Below are 18,749 nucleotides of genomic sequence, written 5' to 3'. Positions count from 1 at the left end.
GTCAAAGATATCAAAAGGGCATCATACTTTCTGAGGGAAGGCAGAAAAGGCTTCCAACACTGTTCAATTCACGTAAATTCTTCCTACTATGACCAAAAGAAAAAAGCCATATTGTGCTCGCTGAGCTTTTTGGTTCACAGTGAGTACTGTTTTGTTCAACAGCAGCAGTCATACTAATGTCATTAAATCCTTCTGTAATTTGCTTAATTCATAAAACTTAGCGAGACATATCTACTCACTCGGTTATTACCATGTGTGCGTGAATCTGTACCTGGTCAATGCTGCCTGCCAACTGAGGGAGGAGAGGGTGTCTCTGCAGCTGTGTGTGGGGATGTGAGGGAAGGCCAGTCTGTCAATCAGTAAATAGAGGCCGAGCCCGGAGAGGGCAGAGGTCACCGAGCTGTGTCCTGCCGCCGTGGCAATTGCCCGGATGCAGTCCGGCAGTGCGGTGGGAAGATGCGCCGCCCGCAGCATCAGAACCTGTGCTTCTGACAGCTTTAAGTCGGGATGAAATCTGCGGGGAGCAAAAATGCAAATGGTTAAGAGAAATGTATTCGAAATCAGATTGCATGACTATTGATGTGCTGACAAGAGTGTTGCATAAGTAGCATCTTCAGAGGCATACTAATGACTGCATTAACAAACATATTTGATCACCAATCTGGAGGGACGAGACATTTATGAGTCATCTGAAGAGATATTTTCTGAGATCTGCTCGGGACTGACTCAAGCAGCAGGAAAGCAACGTACCAGCAATATTCGAGAAAGTTGTCAAAATTATGTCATAACAGTGCAGCGAAAAAAGATTTTAAACTTATATAAAAAAAAAAACAACAACAATATCATCAGATCAGAAGTTGCAAAGTTTGATTATGATACCACTCAAACGTCACTGACTAATCCATCTTGAACAAGCACCCTTCTCCCAATCATAGCGCTGTATGAAATGTAGTTTCAAGGTGGATTGATCCATCTATGGTGTGCTTTAAACTTCTTTGCTGTAATCAAGCTGGTTTAAGCTGTGTGAGAGACAATCTCATCTGTTTGAATTAGGTCACATTAGAGGTAAATGAAGACGGATGAAACACAAGATGGCAAGCCTCAGAAACTAATTCTTTACTGCAATTCTCCACTTGAGAGAACACTGAATGGGAGTGATATGTAGCAGGATGCTTCTTTAAACTTTGGAAAAAATCTTTTCTGGACAGTTTCTCTCGCATTTCATTCCTTAACACCATATTGTGCTGATCTAGTTATATTCTGTAACATCAAAGAATATCAGCCAATTGCACTCTCAAAGTTTTAACTCCCTCATATCGATATTGCAGCCACAAAATTGAGTATTCAGACCTCTAACATATTATATATGAACAAATAACTACAAATTGTTAGTCTGTTCTTCTACAGTGAAGCGTCGAAAGAAAGAAACCTTGTTCTCAAATCTTACATTAAATGATAAAAATGAGACTCTAGTAATGATCTAAGAAGACGCTTAAACCCCGCTGCTTTCTTACTCAGTATCTTCGGTACAGGCGCCATGCAGCTCTTCCAGGAGGTTGTCTATCCCAGAATGCCACGCAGTGTTCCAGGCCACCTGCAGGGCTCGGCGAGCAGGTGCCAGGGTCAGGAGGTCGGAGGACGACGGCAGGACACAGCAGTATGGGCTGACAGCGTGATGGGTCGCTGCCTGGAATGGGATGTTGTACCTAGGGTTGCAACGGTATGACATTATCACAGTAAAATAACCGTCTCCAATAATATCACAATGTCATGGGATCATGGTTTAGGGTATTAGATAATTATTAACATTATCATTAATATTATGAGTTATAGTGACAGGTAAAGGAATGAAAACATTGTTTCTTTGGGTCAAACAAAATATAATGTATACAAAATATATATGTTTTTAATTACACTAATACAGTAGAATTCAATACCATAGATAAACAAATGCACAAGGTATGATAAATGCTATTCTTCATACCGCGTATACCTTAAAACTGATATATCACTGCAACGCTAGAGGGAAAATTGGTGGAAAATTGTTTGTGAAGTGCTGTTGATCAGAGAAAAGAAATACAAATGTTTACTGGTTACAGATCAGTTTACCTGCGTATTACCGACAGAGGCAGCGAGAACGGTGCGAGGGTCACATCTGCACTGGTTTTGTCCGACCTGATGTGACACAAACAAACAGGTAGTACAAAAACATACTGAATATTTATTCAAGATGCATGGAGAGCTCAGAGAGAGGACAAATAAGCTCACCATATTTCAATGCTGGCAATCTCATCGAAGAGCAGTAAACTCATCAGGATGGCAATCTCACTTCCACTGCTTTTGCTCTCCCACAGTATCAAGGATGCTATAATGAAGACACGACATGAGCAAATTGCATAAGAACCACACCCTGCACTCAACCTCATGAATACATTCATAAGCATTTTAAATTCCATTAGAGCGACAAACACTTAAAGGCTCATTTCAAAATCAAAGTTTGGAAACCTCCAACGAGCCTGCCAGCCCACATCAGACTTTGATTACATTATGATATTATAATAACTCTGCAATTTGATTAAAACTGAGCTGGACAAACATCACATTTGTAGTCTATAAAACCACTTGATAATGCCCCAAACTATAAACTAAACTACTAAACTATACTACTTAAAGTCAATTAAATTTATGAACATACAGTAATCACAATCATGATGTTAAAACCTAAATCAACTTCCTGCTAATTTACAATGGGTGACAGACAATTAAGCTACAAATTATGCAACAAAAATGTAAAACCACTGCATACAAAGCCCTGAACAATGCACTGATGTTGAGCTGAGCTCCAAAGCAACAAGTTGCATCATACTAATGTGCCACTTACTGCAGTGTGACAACATGGTTGAAAGCTATGCAACGACGGATGACTTGTCATCTCTTTTTTGAGAACGCGCCCCCAGGCCACACAACACAACGCGTATAGCTGTTACTTAATGAGTTGTCTTGTGAACGTACCCCTGAGCAGTATGAGGAGCAGGAGGTTGCGCTGTGCCAGGCTGTGCCTCAGAGACGGATCTGCATACACCAGCTTCCTCAGGATACATACACAAGGCTCCAGCAGGCAATCTAATCTCTGGGGAGAACAGCAACATACGCAGTCAGTGTTTAATTGCAGGGAAAACACAAACAAACACACATATTCGCTTTCTTTCTCCTCCTGCCAAGACATCTCTCATACACAAATGCACACTGTCTCTTAACTGTCTCGTCACATGAAGTAAACCCAAATGCTATGACTGCATAGAAGTCATAGAACAAACGCTACCTGAAGGCTTTCCCTTTAAACACACTTGTTAACTGAGACAAGTTGTTCTCTGTGGCCGTGTTCCTCCACCGCCAAGTAGCCAGACATGCTGGACGATTACCCCTGTTAGCAGCCTCTGATTCAAGGCCTGGAAATGATCAGCAGACTGCAATAACCAGAGGGCAAAATTCACTGCTGACCAGGGCCTGTCCGACACTATTAATACAGGCCATTTCATCCTTCCATCACGCACGCCTCAGCGGGTTCCCTCCACATCCGCTGGCAACACATGCACTCACATGAGCACATTTAAACGAGGACAGTTAGACAAATGGGAGCACATGGAGCCGCATTTATGAGATGCAGAGTTTGCTTTATTTGGCTTTCAACAGCAATTCCTTGAGCACACATTTATTCATCACTCTGCCAAAGCAGGTTTGTTTTTACCTTGTTGCCGTTTACACTCTCCATAATGAAAGAAATGACTTTGTCAGTTATTCCGAGATTCTTCAGCACTGGGTGCATTGTTGTGTCTGCAGGGAAGTGGGAGAACAATTCAATATACTTACAATAAACATTTGCATAATCCTCAAATATTTGCTTTTCTGTGCTTGCCTAAAACATATGGTGGTGGGAAGGCACCAACTCTGCTGCACTCAATTCAAATTGTAGTTTGCACAAGGGGAGAGCGCTCACTTATCACACAAAGTTTTTAAGCTCTTCTTTTTTTTTCATTTTTTATTAACTGCAGAAATGTTCATCTCAAACTCCGTTTTGGACTTTCAACCTGCTTTTTATGCGGTTTATTATTCAGGCACTTTGTTGTGGAAGATTAAACTCAATGTCATTCTCAAAACAAATATATGAGGGATGTGAACTGTTAGCGAGTGCATTCTGCTGATACGCAATTTCTTGCCGGGAACAATGAAAATTAGAGTTTGACTGTTTTTTTTATAGCATTAGAGAGTGTGGAGGCTGCAAACTTAATTTTGTTGTACTTGTACAAAGACAATACAAACTTTCAACTCTATTCTATCAAAACATGCCTCAAAATGTGCATTTTGATCTGAAAGGTGATTATACCATAGCCTGGGTGAACACACACCTCTGATTGGCTGCAATTTGTCAATTAACTCCTAATTTACTGACATCATGAAACTACAGAAGCAGTCAAACTGTCTGGTCACTGTTCTATGTATATTAATATACTAAAGTCTTAAGAGTGGTAGTGGCATCAGCTGGCTGCAGATACATTGGGGTTAGACATACATTTTATGGAAAAAAAAAAAAAGAATATAGTGTCCTTCAGTGTGTCATCCTTCAAACATAACAGGATGGCACTGTCCCATCATCTCACGTCTCATTCGCTATTCAGGTCGACAGCCAACAGTTAACTTCCTTAGACGATGACATGGCTAGATAGCTAGACAGTCTTCTTGTACAACATCCTTTTCAATTATGTTTACTGTTCATCAATCGTAAGCAGTTTTATTGACTTTGAATCTTGCTCGCATTGTGTTAGCTTTCAGGCTAATAAATGATCCAAAGTGTTCAATGAGCTGACAGGAGTAGTTTATCCCCCATGGCTGAGGTGCATTTAATGTTCTTCCTGTTTACTGGAATAGTAATCAAAGTTTGAATTGTTAATTAACGAGAAGAAATTAATTATCTTCATTTTTCTTTCTTTGGCATGATGACCAGGTAATAAATGCCCACTGGCCTCCACATCATCCATTAATTCATGAAAACAGACACCACATCATGGATTATTCCTTATCTAATAGCCCATAGAACATAGAAGCAGGCTTAAAGGTTGGTTTTAAAGTAGTAGAATGTGCATGCCGAGATTCAGCATGAAAGTGGATTAAAACAATACAGTTGATTTTTTTTTTCTTCAGAAAAGTCTGTATATCAATGTTAGCATCTTTAACAGATAGCTCACCTTGCAGCACTACTGAAAGCTGCTCTGCTGCCGACCTCCTCAGGGAGATGTCAACATTGTCCGAAGACAGGATGCAAAACAGCTTCTCCACAGACTCCACCTAGCCATCATTAAACACACATTAAATAAGTGCTAATTCATCCAGTAAGTGGATTTAAGTGTTTGTTAAAGAATATGTGGATATATACCTTAAGGACAGACTTGTTGCTGGTGTCCAGCATGATGTCTAAAGGGTTTCTGACACAGTAGAGATTAGGGAGGGAGGAGATCACTTGTTGATCCAGGGTTGATCTGGCTGTGGCGGCATCATCATTGCTGGTTAGGTGGGGCAGGATTTGTTGCACTGCTGCTATTCTCACACTGTTAATAAGCAGGAATTATACAAACTGAAGTTTCGATATTTAATTCATAATCACAGTTTTAATCACAGATTAAAAACTATATGCAAAAGATCTATTCAGATGCTAAAGCAAGCCTTTTTGTCTACTTCTTTTTTTTTTTCAAACATGACATCCAATTGGTGACTGGTCAGTGGAAAAAAAAGGCTGGCATGGCAGACAAATCAATTAGCTGTTGCCAAAATTGACCAGGGCTTGCTTCCTGGCCAGTGTCTGGTGTTAATTTCCATCTCTATTAATATTCATAGACTGGGACTTCAAGGCTGTTTTACACAGGCCTCACAGAGCATTTAGATGACTTGATGAGCACTTCAGCTAAAAGTAACCGACAGTGGTAATATGTCTGTCACATCAAGTGTTGAAGAGCAGGATATGTTCAAAACTCTCAGGAGTTGACAAAAAAACTCTGAGACCTGACGTCAAACAGCTTCACACAGAAGACACATAGCATCGCTGACAAACACACAAACGCACATCTCTGTTACACGCACACATCTGGGCAAGCAGAAAACAACCAAACGAGGCACGAATACAAACACTGACAAAAGAAAGACAAAGAGACTCACGTGGGCTGTTTGGTGAAAAGGAGTCGGAGCGCTGCTTTGAGCTTGGCGGTGCTTGGAAAAACATCGTCTCTTGCCACGTCCGACACATCACTTATCAGCAGGACGCAGTTTCCCAGTGACTCCTCAGTGCTGGTGTAACCCTGCCACACACACAGAGGCATAAACACACACACAATTCTCAGACTGCCTTGGCAGACAATGGAGCGAACAATGGGGAATTCCAGCTAAGCAACAACAACAGTAAATAAAATATGCATCGCTTTGATTACGGGTGGTTTCATTTCATCTCTTGTTGACACGGCGGGCCCATCTCTGAATGGCCTCCTTGAATTAAATCACACTTGACAGCCTAGTCAAAATCTCATGTATATTCATGAAGAATTTCGAGGCTTTCTGTTGCCTGAAACTGAACAATTAATAAAGCTTGTGGGTTTTTTTTCCTCCACAAAAAGGAAACAATATAGCACAGAATATGTAAATGAGAGAATAACTAAATTTTTCTCTCTGGCAGCTCAATATGCAGTCTTTTGTGGTCCAAAGCTGCTAAAATTGCACTTTTGATCATAGTTGTTTTGATTGCGGAGAACATAGACCACTTCCCTCCGCTCCATAAATATAATGTAATAAGTTCGAAACGTGATGTGGCTTCATGAGCTCTGCAGTACAAATACAACTCAGCTTTTCCACACAGAGAGCACACCACCTGTAATATGGGCATGACCGGGTAAAGTGCCTCATTGAATCTGTCCCAGGTTGATGCTGTCATCATCAATCGTCCCTTGAGCAGAAACAGCAGAATATCCTTGGCAGCGACGTTCACCTATAGATCACAGGTAAACTGCTGAGTTCACAAAGGCACCGCTGATAAAACATTTACAAGCAAGTACCGTGAGTGACAGACTTTTTAACGTATAAATCACATGACACGTGAGAACACTGGCATTTCAGCATGACGGCTGCAACTGACGACTATATTAATTATCAGTTAATCTGCAGATTATTTTCACAATTAAATGTTTAGCCTACAACAGTCCAAAAATTGTGAAAAAGGGTCATCACATTTTCCCAGAACCCAAAGTGACGTCAATTTGTAATTTTTCAAGCCAGTCAACAGTCCAAAAATCCAGACTGTTCCTTTGATATCATAAATGACAAAAAAAAAGTAGCAAGTCCTTAAAATGAAAGGTGCAATACGTAAGATTTTACTTATTACTAAATAACTACAGTTAGCAACAGTTAGCGGTTAATCTAGTGATATACTGTCCCAATTTGCTTTTAGTATGAATTTGAAGTGGTCAGTGGTCAGTTCTTACATATTGTGCCTTTAAAAGCTGGATTAAATGATTATCCTTTTTCTAACCATTGCAGCCCTAGCTTAAAGTAATGTACAACAGTGTTACAAACACACAAAATAAACAAGAATCCTTTACTTTGTGTATTAATTAGAATTATTTCTTCCAATCCAGACTTAAACTAACTAAATAAAAAAGTGGCCAGAGTGACCTTGCAGCAGAGTAGAGCGCCAACGATTAATCGATTCAATTCATCAATTCGTATTTCATAGTTGACAACAAATCAATTAACTGATTTGTTGTCAACTAAATCAACAAATCAACAAATCAACAAAATCAACAAATCAATTAACTGATTTGTTGTCAACTATGAAAAGAATTGCTGACAAAAAAAATATTTGAGGATGTCAGCTTGAGCTTTAGTTAACACTAATTGTCATTTTTCACTATTTACTGACATTTTATAGATCAAATAACTAATTGATCTATCTAGAAAACAATGCACAGATAAATCGACAATCACAATTATCATAGGTGCAGCCCTACTCCAAATCTTTAAATTGATTCTTATAGAGCACTGGAACAGTTACATTCATTAGCAGTTAATATGCTGGGGGGTTTTCCACAATACTTTAAAGTTTATAAAAAATGTCTTCACATTGCTCTTTTGTCCAACCAGAAGCCCAAGGCCAAAAGACTTTTCATTTATCCTCATAACTGACAAAGAAAGGCAGAAAATCTTGACATTGACATGTTTTTGCTTAAAAACAATGACAAAAATTATTTATCATTTAAATATTAGCCAGTTTATTTCCATTGATAGACTGATTAATCATGTAATCGTTGCAGCTCTATTCTAATATGAATACCAGAGGCATGTTGGCCTACCTTTTCTGCAGAATCCTGGAGTCCAAAAGCGCTGATTTCATAGAGCACCCTGCGGTGGAGAAGGAAGTTGACTCCACTGCAGGCTCCTGGTTCCAGTCGTGACACATTCTGGATGCCAAGGCAGTCCTAGGGGTGTATGTAATCACACCGAAGCACATCATAAATTATCGCTATCCTCTCACTTGTGCTCGCATACAAGAGCTCCAATTCACTTTAAATGTAGCCATGTACTCTAGATGGTGGTTAGTAAAAAATGAAGAGGGAGACTGATTTCAAATGTCAAGTGGGTTTTTAACAGCAACCTGTCAAAGATCCTTGATTCATCCATCTTCAACCTACTTATTTACATATGAGTGCCCCACCAAACACAGCCACGTTATGGCTTCAGCAGCCATAATTTTACCCACACATTCTAATTTAAACACAGAGCATCTAGAAGGTAGCTCGCTCTGACCTTGACCAGGTTTAAAGAGTGTTCATATGTTTCCATCCTGACAGGCAGCAAGGGATGGGACAGCAGCTTAAGGAGGAGTTTCTGGCTCTCTGTTTGGAGGAGGGGGCTGGGCTGATCAAACTTCCACCTGGTAAACCGAAAAGGGACTTAAACTAGCATCAAAATACTTACATTTTTAAATGCATTGAGATAAACTGTGAATTCAGCTTACAGGTAGGAAGACATGTTAACACATTCCTTGACAATGGGTAAGTGATGGTGAAATGGGAGGCCGTCTATTGCTTGGTCCGCCAACTCCAGTAGATCCAACCAGTTCTTTTCTCCCTTGATGAAGAAATACATCAATGAATAAACTAAAGAAATGATGTAGAGAGACATGGATATATCAGAAAACATCAGTATCAGCATATATTCACTTTGCTGACTGCTATTGGCTTATCAACAAATTAGATAACATTTAACATGTTTATCTGGCGTGACACATTATTTTTCCATTAGTCTGCCAGATTACACAGGCGCTGAAATAATATTATCATAGAGTAGGTAGCTGTAAAGCAGATTTAAAAGGTTTCAAAGCAGTTTTCAAAAAGGAGTATGTTCCATGTGAAAGAAGGTCGCATTTAAGTTTGTGTTTGTGTGATCTGTACTTATTCAATGATGATGAGTGTAACACATGGTTGAATGACTTTATAACAATTCAGTTAAAGGCGCACTATGCATTTTGGAAGAATTAATTCAAATTCAGATGAGTTAATAATGAGGTATTAATACATACTCAGAAATATTTATCAGAAATTACATCACTTTTCCATAAGTGAACAAACAAGCCGTTCTCAGAGGACAATACGGTCCCCAGCACACTGTTTGAAGCTAGAAAGGTGGCAGGGTCTGCCACATATAAACAGCAAATCAGTGTTGTCCTGTAAAGACAGTCTGTTTATTCATTTTTTCAGTCATTAAAATCACTAACTGAAGATAGACATATATCTGTATATGTTTGTAAAAATACTGCCCTCTCAGTATAGACAGCAGAGTTACCATTCCCTGTATTTATGTGACATGCAGCTTATACCTCAGCATGTGCTTCCTTGAGGAAGTTGCAAGTGGATTCCGTCCAGAGGACAGCGCGAGTCACCCTCCTGTAGAGATCATGGCTGTCTGAGTTCACTTGCTCCAAGTAGGCCACTGCTGTCTCTTGCATGCTGGGTAATAAACCTCCAAATGACGTGTCCAAGCACAGGTGGAAAATAGCTGTTGCTGTACTTTCTGGGAGATTGTCACTGGCCTGTGTGAGGTAAGGAAGGCTTCACTTTCAACTATTTTTTTATTTGAAACAATCGCAGAACACTGTTAAGAAAGTACACACACACCTTCTCAGGAGGGAGGATGGCCTGTAGGAGTTTAATAGTGAATATGGCAGAGCCTGTGTAAGCCATTCTGTGATGAACATGAGAGCTGCGGGGAATGTCTGCTGAACAGCTCTCATGGTAGCTCAGGATATCCCCCAGTTGTTCCATGCAGCCTTGCAGCTTCTCCTTCTAAAATACACACAGACACAAATATAGACAAAAGCACACATGCCACACAAACACAGTAAGGCAAGTGCATGCACACACACACACGCACACAGATGCACAGCTACTGGCTGGGAGCCAAGAGAAAAATTGTTCGTTCCAGGGGTTAGGAATTGAATGTAATCAGATTTCAGGGTTATTTTGGGACGAGATACAGATCCACCCTATCTCAGTATGAATAAATTGGAACAATCTATTCTCAGCCACTTTGTTCTGGGAGTGGAAATTGAACAATAGGAGACGTACACCAGCAGGGGGCAGTAGATGCCCTGTGCATTGCCGTGGCTGGCATGAACAGTTCGGCCCGTTCCCAAAGGAAAAACCTAGAGGTCTGGCACACAAAAGCTGCTCTCCACATAAAGATGACAAAACAGTTCTCAGGCTGCAAGGCTCTGGGCATGTATTAAACAGCAGAGGGCCACTGGGGCCTCGGCTTGACAAGTGTATAAGTCCCCCTACATAGCAACATACCCTTTAAACAGTCAGGAGGATAACAAATGATTCTGCGTGGTAAAAAACACACTGGCTTAACTCAGTACACATAATAAATTAAGACATTCACTCACACAACAATTCTGTGCTTGGGTAAACCCAGGGGTGCAGACGAGCGGTGTGCACGTATGTGTGAGAGGCTCTTTGTAAGCAGCAGAAAGCCTCTGTAACCTTACACATTTCATTCAGCTCAATCACAAGCCTACAGTTCTCCTTGACAGTTGAGTACCGTATGCCTGTGTGTCTGTGGCAAATTGTCTGGTGGCCAACTCAGTTCCCCCCGTTTCTCAGTGAAGTGTATCCATTCATCTACATAAGAGGCTGTCATGAGTTGTGTTCTGACTTGCCAGCTCCATCCCCACCAGGCTGCGATCGTCCCAGACCAGCTCACAAATGCTGTCCCCGAGCAGGAGGACGGCATCGCACAGCAGCTCCAGAACGCGATGGAACACGTGCGAACTCTCTGAGAAAGAGGAGAGGAAGAGGAGAGCAGCACGAGCGCGAGGGGAGATTATTTTTGACGAGATCAAATGATAGAATACAGTCAAAGTAGCGAAACAGGTGAGGAGATGTTTGAAATCTCTGATCTTCACTCGAGCAAAAAACAGATGGTGGCACTCAATTAACATAATTTTAAAATATCTTTTCTCCCACTTCCCTTCCCTAAACGAGACTACAGTCACTCCTACCTGTCTTAAGCAGTGGTATGGCATGGTCCATGGTGGCAACAGTGAACTGAGCCAAAGTGAGCTGTTGTAACTGCAGCTCCAGGACATCTTCTAAACCCACGTCAGGAAGTGCCAAATGGGTCACATCCGCGGGCGATTGGGGCGTCTGCCTTGGGGCATGGACTGCTGCTCCACCACTGCGCGAGCTGCCACTGCACGGATCAGACAAAGAGAGGAAGGCAACTGTAAATTCATGATCTGTGCATGGACCTCTCAAATATGGGGAGTGACGTGTGAGCTGTATAGGGAAGCATCCCAAAAATATCACGGGAATCACAAACTGATTGCAGACCAGCCGCTAGAGGGCTCCTGCTGCAATTCATAAGTAGAAAAATCCTCCAGTCTTTCTCACATCGTTCTATCCTCATGTTCGGGTTGCCGGCGTCACTTGCAATTTTGTTATCAGCAAAGCCACAAAAAAATCTTACTGTGCATACACTTCTTAAAAAGAGTAAGACTCTCTTGCTACACGTGAGGTCTGATGAACAGAATTGACAATAATGCTCAACCTCAACCAATATAGACCATCAACACTAACACAGCAGCATTTAAGTCTCAGAAGTGTAACAGAAGCCGAACTGAGTGAAGATCTGCTCTCATATGCAAAAGAAGACCACAGACAGCCAGAAGTGATAAAAAGACGCAGTTTCTTTTATCTATGATCTCATTCAGCCTTTGTTTAAAATGCACAGTTACACAAGAATGCACACACCTGTTGGAAGCTGCGTCTCCGTCTTGGCCGTCTCCCTGGGCTCTCTGGCCCGTGCGCCCAATCACAGAGGGCCGAGGAGAGCACTCTCCACCCGGGGATGAGGCCTGGGAGCGCTGGGTCCGCACCTCCTGAGAGTGAGAGAAGGACGAGTTCTGGGAAACTGGATCTGCACAACCACAAAAAAAAAAGAAAAAAAAAAAACCACACTTGCACATTAGTTGCACACAGAGCCTTTATGATACAGCAAAGAGTACATTAAGTTGGTGGTAAGATATTAATCACGATGATTAGAATTTGAAAACATTTTAAACGTGTAGGTTTCCTTTAAAACTACACTTTAAAATAGCTGAGATTGTTTTTAGGTCCATTCAAACTGGGCGGTATAAGGTCTTTACTAATATTTGGTTTTGGTAAACATTTAAAAGAGATACAGGTTGAGACAATACTGCTTATATTGATACAGTTTGCTGCTGCACAATGTAAGATGTTTCTTCTACCCCTCACTCGCTCATTCACAAGTTCTCCTGCAATACTGAGGGAGATCACAGGCACTATTCTATTGTAATCAGACTGTTTATTAGCCTACAGAGTGACATAGGCCTGTATGTTGCAAGTGCTATGCCAGAATTGGTCTGTTCAATGAATGAAATTACCGCAGTAGAGACCTTTGAGCCATCTGTTTGTGTGAGGTGAGGGTTTGTGAGCTTGTTTGTGCGTGAGCTGAATCAATAGTGCATTGCTAGACTTCTTGGTAGTCTATAGTGTGAAAGTGAGACAGTGCCTGGATGCAGGCAACAGATGTGTTGATAAAATTTCCGCACAGTGACAAAGTCGCTCTCTCTTTCCCTGTGTTCCTACTACATACAAACTACAAAACTAAGATTTTTGGCTTTTGTCTGTTTAAATAAAAATGCTTGTGACATCTAAAATCTGGCTTTGACTTGCAACATGACATTTAGCCCATTTTGTAAAACAATGTGACAAATGCATCCTTTATGACCAAGATATAAATTTTTGGTCCATGTTGTCCAGCCATAAGGTCTTCATACAACATGCAGAACAAGATTATATGTATGTGGTATGCTTAAGGAAAGGTCCTGTGAGGTATTTACTTCAAATTACCTAATTTCCATCAAATAATAACCACATTTATTTCAAAATGTACTTCAGAATGAAGCAACACATCTATACAAATAGAATAAGCATGCAGAAGCTATTAATCATCAACTGAAATCCCTTCTATAGGCACTCAACAACACCTGTAAAAAGATCTGCACATCAGCATAACCCATAAGGTGTGCTACCTTGCTTTGTAGAGTAGAAGCTTGGATCTTGATGAAAGCGCAGTCTCCTTCTCAGCCCCACGCAAAGCTGCCGCAGGCAGGAGAGAGCCTGCAAGTGGAGGTAGCTCCCTTCACCTTTACCCGAACCCAGCCTCAACAGGGACAGGAGGCTCTGAAAACATGAGGGGATGTGAGAGCAGTGTTGTTTCTGTGAAGCTGAGATATGGAGCTGTTTTCTAAAAGACATAAGCAACAACCAGCAATATCCAATTAGGATATTATTGTAATTGGGCAAATATATTGATCGCTGCTCTGTTTGGAAACAGACAAAACGGAGCAGAAAGACTGTGTAAAAACAGGACCTACACGCAGTGACTGAAAAAGTTGTAATACTAAATAAAAATGGCAAGTGGAATCGAATTATTGAAGCAGCAATTCGTTCCAAGTTCAGATTCCCTGCCCTCTGCAGCTAATGATGTCATGTCTTTAAAACCAAGTCTTTTAATTAAGCTTAATAGCTTTAGTGACTCAAATGAGGGCCGAGCAAAGCCACAAGAACAAAAGTACTTTGCCATTATGATTCCTTTTGGATGATGAGACAGATGCTGGGTGACAGAATGCTAATACTGCCCTGAGACCAATGCAATGTAACGCAGCACTTTATTAACAACATAGCAATGTTCAGTCACAGGGGCTCATCAGGGCAGAATAATGTCTCTTCCAACACTGTCTGTTTATGCCGATGAAATAAAGCTCAGATAACAGATGCATTTTATTGCAGACATGATACGGGTGGAGATGCGTCAGAAGGTGCAGTCCACTTTTGCAAAACTTGGACCAATTTTACAGAATCTCTGAGAATCACAGAGGAAAAGTGAAAAAACACTCCACAGAAGACTTTCGATCCCTGCAAGCTGTACAACACGACCGAACTACATCCTCACAGCAATCTAGTGCCTGCTCAAGCAAAGTAAGCCTCCAGAGGCCTCCTCCAAGATCAGGGACACTGATTTATAAATTGCTGTTTTGTTCAAGGACACTATTTGACAGGTTATTATTTTGACAGTAGCTGGAGTGACCATCACATAAATTCCATTATGAGTTGGTCACACTAGCCTCTCAAAACAATTCATGTCATCTAACTGACGTGAACAAACAAGAATACTAAATATTATGAACGGCAGTTGGCAGAGAACCAGCAGAAAAGAAACAAGCCCCGAAGCTCTTCAATGACATCTTTTATTCAGTCTCTTAGGACACACATACTGAATCAAGAGATATTTTAGGGTCAAGTCGCCATTTTTAAGTCAAGAATGTGAAAATGTTTCATCGAATGCAGGCTCTTGTATTGAACATTGAGTCTGAAATGTAAATATCATGTCATTGACAGTCATTTTCAATGGTGTGGAAATAACGTATAAAGCGTACTATAGGCTCTTGTTGTTACTGACATATGGGTGATCAGTTTACTCTCAGGGCCCAGAAGTACCAAACCGTCATCTAAGAATTAGAGATGGGAAAACCTTGAACACACCACAAAAACTACAGTCGACCACCGGCTAGCTCGTACATTCTGCACATGCATGAGAGAAAACAAACACATACTACAAGATGATTCAGGATTCTGTAATCGTCACTCAGAACAGCAAACCAAAGGACTCAGGACTGCGGATATAAAAACTGTTGTTGTGATAAAGCAGTGTTTGATTATCCAGACCACTTTTCAGACACTAAAATTGCTATATGTCTGATAAAAAGTTGCAAATGGCACTAGCGAAGAGGCAGAGGTGAAAATGAGAAGAAATGGATATAATCACAGATGCAACAGTGACAGGCTCAATGGTTTTCCTTCCTTCCTTTTTACATTCCTAGGACCACAGCTGCTCACTAACAATCCCGACAGCTGACCATCACCCTGGTGTGTCAGGGCCTTTGTGGTTGAAGCTAAACCCTTTAGAATGAAATCATGGCTTTCCTGAATATGCTTAGAAATGACAGTTATTATTTCTGAAATAGGATTATGGTTTGATTATATAATGATACCTTTACAATACTGGGCCTTTGCAGGAAGATCTCAGCAGGAAAGTCTTGCATAATGACATCACACAGAAGTTCACACGTGGTCCGCACCAAGTTGGGGTTGCTGCTTCTGAGAGAACTGGTTAGAATTAAAGCAGATGTATTTGTTACCAAGTAATCACTGTATTCCAGGTTAACTTGTATATTAAATATCTATTGTTTATTTTACGCAGCACTTCAATTAGGCATTTATTAGCTGTCAGATGTTGTCTCTCACCTCTCATTGGAAGAAAGTATGTGTCTGTCTGTGTTTGTCAAAGTCAGCCATGGAAACACGGAAAACTTCAGACATCTCACAGACTCATGCACTGCACAACACAAAAGGGATAAAGATGTGAAACAAGTCATTTGCAGAAAAAAATATGAACATCAGGTATTCATAAATACTGCTACCTGCTATCTTCTGAGGAGGTGTGTCTCTATGGCTTGGCATGCTTTTGTGGAAATAGCCCACATTGGGAAAATGCTCTTCAGGTGGAACAACTGCAGGTGCTACGGCACAAACAGCACATTTGTTAAAATGTAACTTTGCATACAGTAAGAATTCAATCAAACAAAGCATAACCCTCTCCAGCCTCCCTCCTGCACAACGTTACGAACATTCAGCAGTTTGCACAAGACAGACTCCAAACAAACAATTATTTGGCTTTAGCTTGCAACACCTGTTGGAGCTGTAGTGCGCTGAACATGCGGGTAGACCAGCGCATGACTAGGGAGTAGCTCAGGTAGCTGGAACAGCTGGTCCAGGGTTCCATCGATGACAGCTCGCAGTCTGGGTTCCACATTAGGAGACAGTTGGGTGAGGAAGTCCACCGCCCCAACGTCTCTTAGCATCTGGGCTGCACTCGGGTGCTTGGATGACAAGATAAATCGTCACGAAATGAATAATCTCAAGTTCAGTGTGTGATGTTGGGTGTAGCACTGTAAAAGTAAATCCAAACAAAGTTAATGTGAGGTGAAAGAAACTGAAGACTGCCTCATCAAACTTTAATACACCATATACTGGCGAAGGCAAATATTAATCCTACTTCAATTTACTGGTTAAATTGTGGTAAACCTTATTAAAGACTGGAGGTGAAAAACATTCCAAGATTATACTTCTGACATGTTCTCTTCAGCCACTGTAATCCAGAGGACTTGCCAAGCAATGCACCTACAATCTCGTTAAGTATCTACCTTTGACAAAGTTGAGAGCAACCCGAGGACCTCTTCCTGCATCGGCACCTCGGGGAAATTGAACCACTCCAGGAGATGCACAAACAGCATCTTTTCTTGAACAATGTCAGAGACGGAAATCAGGGAATGGTCCAGCTTGCATATGATGCTCTTCAAAGCACGAACTCTTATCTCCACCAAAGAGTGGCCTGAGGGTTTGTGTTCACAAAAAAAGACAGTGTTAAGCTGAGGAAAGATACAGCAAAGTTAGAGATGTTTTGTTTGTTTTTAGCCAGTCAGCAGCTAGCTTAGTTAGCTAACGTCAGATGGAAGTTTGCACAAGTTTTGCTGAGTTAACCTAGCTAACATTAGCGCTGACATTAATTCCACCTCTGCGTCACAAAGGCAGAGTACCGTTACACCTGCTGAAGTCCGACTAGAGATGGTTTCTATTGTTAGCTAATGTTAGCATCCAAGCGGCTAATACAAGGCAAGTTGCAGAGTTTTGTTTGGTTCAGGTGAAGTCAGCTTCCCGCACCACATCTGCTGAGCTAAAAAGTTAGCTTACCTATTTTCTTTATGAGCGGAGATAACTCCATGTTCAATGTGTTGCGTCGCTCGTCATAAAAAACAGGCTAAAAGGCTTCATCAACGGTCGAGGCTTGTCAGTTGAGTGAGCGGCTGTCAGTGTCATGTCAACAGCGTCTGCCCCGGGTTTGTTTTCAACGACCGCGCCAGCGTCACTCCACTTCCTGCGGAGGACCAGGGTGCGTTCACGGGGTGCAAGTGCGTCGGATAAACTTAGACTCTAGAAGGTTAAAGGTGCATTATGTATTTTTGGGACGAATTACAACGATCCCTATTGTTCCCCATTGATCCCTATGTTTTTATGCTTAAACAACCTAAAGAAACCAGCCGTCTTCATTTTCATGACTGAATAAACAAACACAATTTACTTACTTTGTTCATCTTTCTAGCTTCAGACAGACCTTTTCTTCATCTGAGAACTGCTTGTTTATTCAGCTAAAGAAAACTAAATATTTCTGAGTTTGTATTATTACTTCTATGATATTGTTGAACATTAAAATTCTGTTTGAATTTCTTCTCCAAAACTAGTGCCCCTTTAATGATGCACTTCCACAAAACATTCACACAGTGCAAATACAATAATGTGAGCACCTAAAGGAAAAAACTAATAATTCATCATATTAATAAAAGTGAAGCATTTATTTTACAGAAAATCTGCTAATAAGAACTTTAAAAAATCAACATGCAGTACTAAAAGTCAGAAGAAACACCACGTATACAGCATCAAGAGCCAATATTCAAAGCATTTATTGTCAAAGGCACACATTTCCCTTTACAATGAACCACTAGAATGCTTTGCCTTTGTACTCGGAGTGCAGATTTACAATGAATCACTTATCGCTATAAAAATTAAGAATATCAAAAAGTACAGAAAGAAAGGTGTCCTGCATGTTGAGGCAGGGGCAGTTGGTTCGATCTGTTGATCTGTCTGATGGCTCAGGGATAAAAACTGTTGCTCAGTCCGGAGGTCCTGCATTTCATACTTGTGTACCTCCTGCCACAGAGCAGAACTGGAGGTGTATTATTTGTATTAGTTTGTTATTTTTATTCCTTTATGCCACCAGTGGTGACACTGGCAGCCCTTAACCTTTTCATGGCGAGCACTTCAGAGTAAGATCAGAACTGAGATCAGATAACGTCTGTGGATGAGGCTCTCTGTGGGTTTGTGACATCACAGGTGCAATGTTCCCATTCACGGGACGTCTCTCTCGTCTGATCAAACACACTGAAGTGATATTCCTCACCAGTTGTTCCGAGGCATGTTTCAAAACCACTGACGGCTTTATGCATTGTTTAA

The 18,749-nt window shown here is 41.0% G+C and overlaps 1 protein-coding gene across 1 annotated transcript in view; it reads right to left on the bottom strand.

The window, feature by feature from the left end:
* rttn (rotatin) overlaps positions 1-17,594 on the bottom strand; it is a 36,197-nt gene extending 18,603 nt beyond the window's left edge. The window contains exons 1-25 of the mRNA XM_037079410.1: positions 17,433-17,594; positions 16,886-17,073; positions 16,372-16,561; positions 16,103-16,201; positions 15,927-16,017; positions 15,674-15,788; positions 13,652-13,802; positions 12,348-12,513; positions 11,597-11,787; positions 11,255-11,370; positions 10,212-10,379; positions 9,914-10,126; positions 9,053-9,165; positions 8,842-8,968; positions 8,388-8,513; positions 6,911-7,027; positions 6,208-6,347; positions 5,432-5,603; positions 5,244-5,343; positions 3,749-3,834; positions 3,013-3,130; positions 2,269-2,365; positions 2,110-2,175; positions 1,515-1,706; positions 272-514 (exon numbers count right to left, since the gene is read on the bottom strand). Coding sequence (XP_036935305.1) covers positions 272-514; positions 1,515-1,706; positions 2,110-2,175; positions 2,269-2,365; positions 3,013-3,130; positions 3,749-3,834; positions 5,244-5,343; positions 5,432-5,603; positions 6,208-6,347; positions 6,911-7,027; positions 8,388-8,513; positions 8,842-8,968; positions 9,053-9,165; positions 9,914-10,126; positions 10,212-10,379; positions 11,255-11,370; positions 11,597-11,787; positions 12,348-12,513; positions 13,652-13,802; positions 15,674-15,788; positions 15,927-16,017; positions 16,103-16,201; positions 16,372-16,561; positions 16,886-17,073; positions 17,433-17,463 — 3,416 coding nt within the window. The 5' untranslated portion in view covers positions 17,464-17,594. The remainder of the gene's footprint in view (positions 1-271; positions 515-1,514; positions 1,707-2,109; positions 2,176-2,268; positions 2,366-3,012; positions 3,131-3,748; positions 3,835-5,243; positions 5,344-5,431; positions 5,604-6,207; positions 6,348-6,910; positions 7,028-8,387; positions 8,514-8,841; positions 8,969-9,052; positions 9,166-9,913; positions 10,127-10,211; positions 10,380-11,254; positions 11,371-11,596; positions 11,788-12,347; positions 12,514-13,651; positions 13,803-15,673; positions 15,789-15,926; positions 16,018-16,102; positions 16,202-16,371; positions 16,562-16,885; positions 17,074-17,432) is intronic.
* Positions 17,595-18,749: the final 1,155 nt, after the last annotated feature.

This window comes from Acanthopagrus latus, chromosome 19, assembly GCF_904848185.1.
Source record: "Acanthopagrus latus isolate v.2019 chromosome 19, fAcaLat1.1, whole genome shotgun sequence".
NCBI lineage: Eukaryota > Metazoa > Chordata > Actinopteri > Spariformes > Sparidae > Acanthopagrus > Acanthopagrus latus.
Note: the sequence above shows the minus strand (reverse complement) of the source record. Positions and strands in the feature narration are given on the sequence as shown.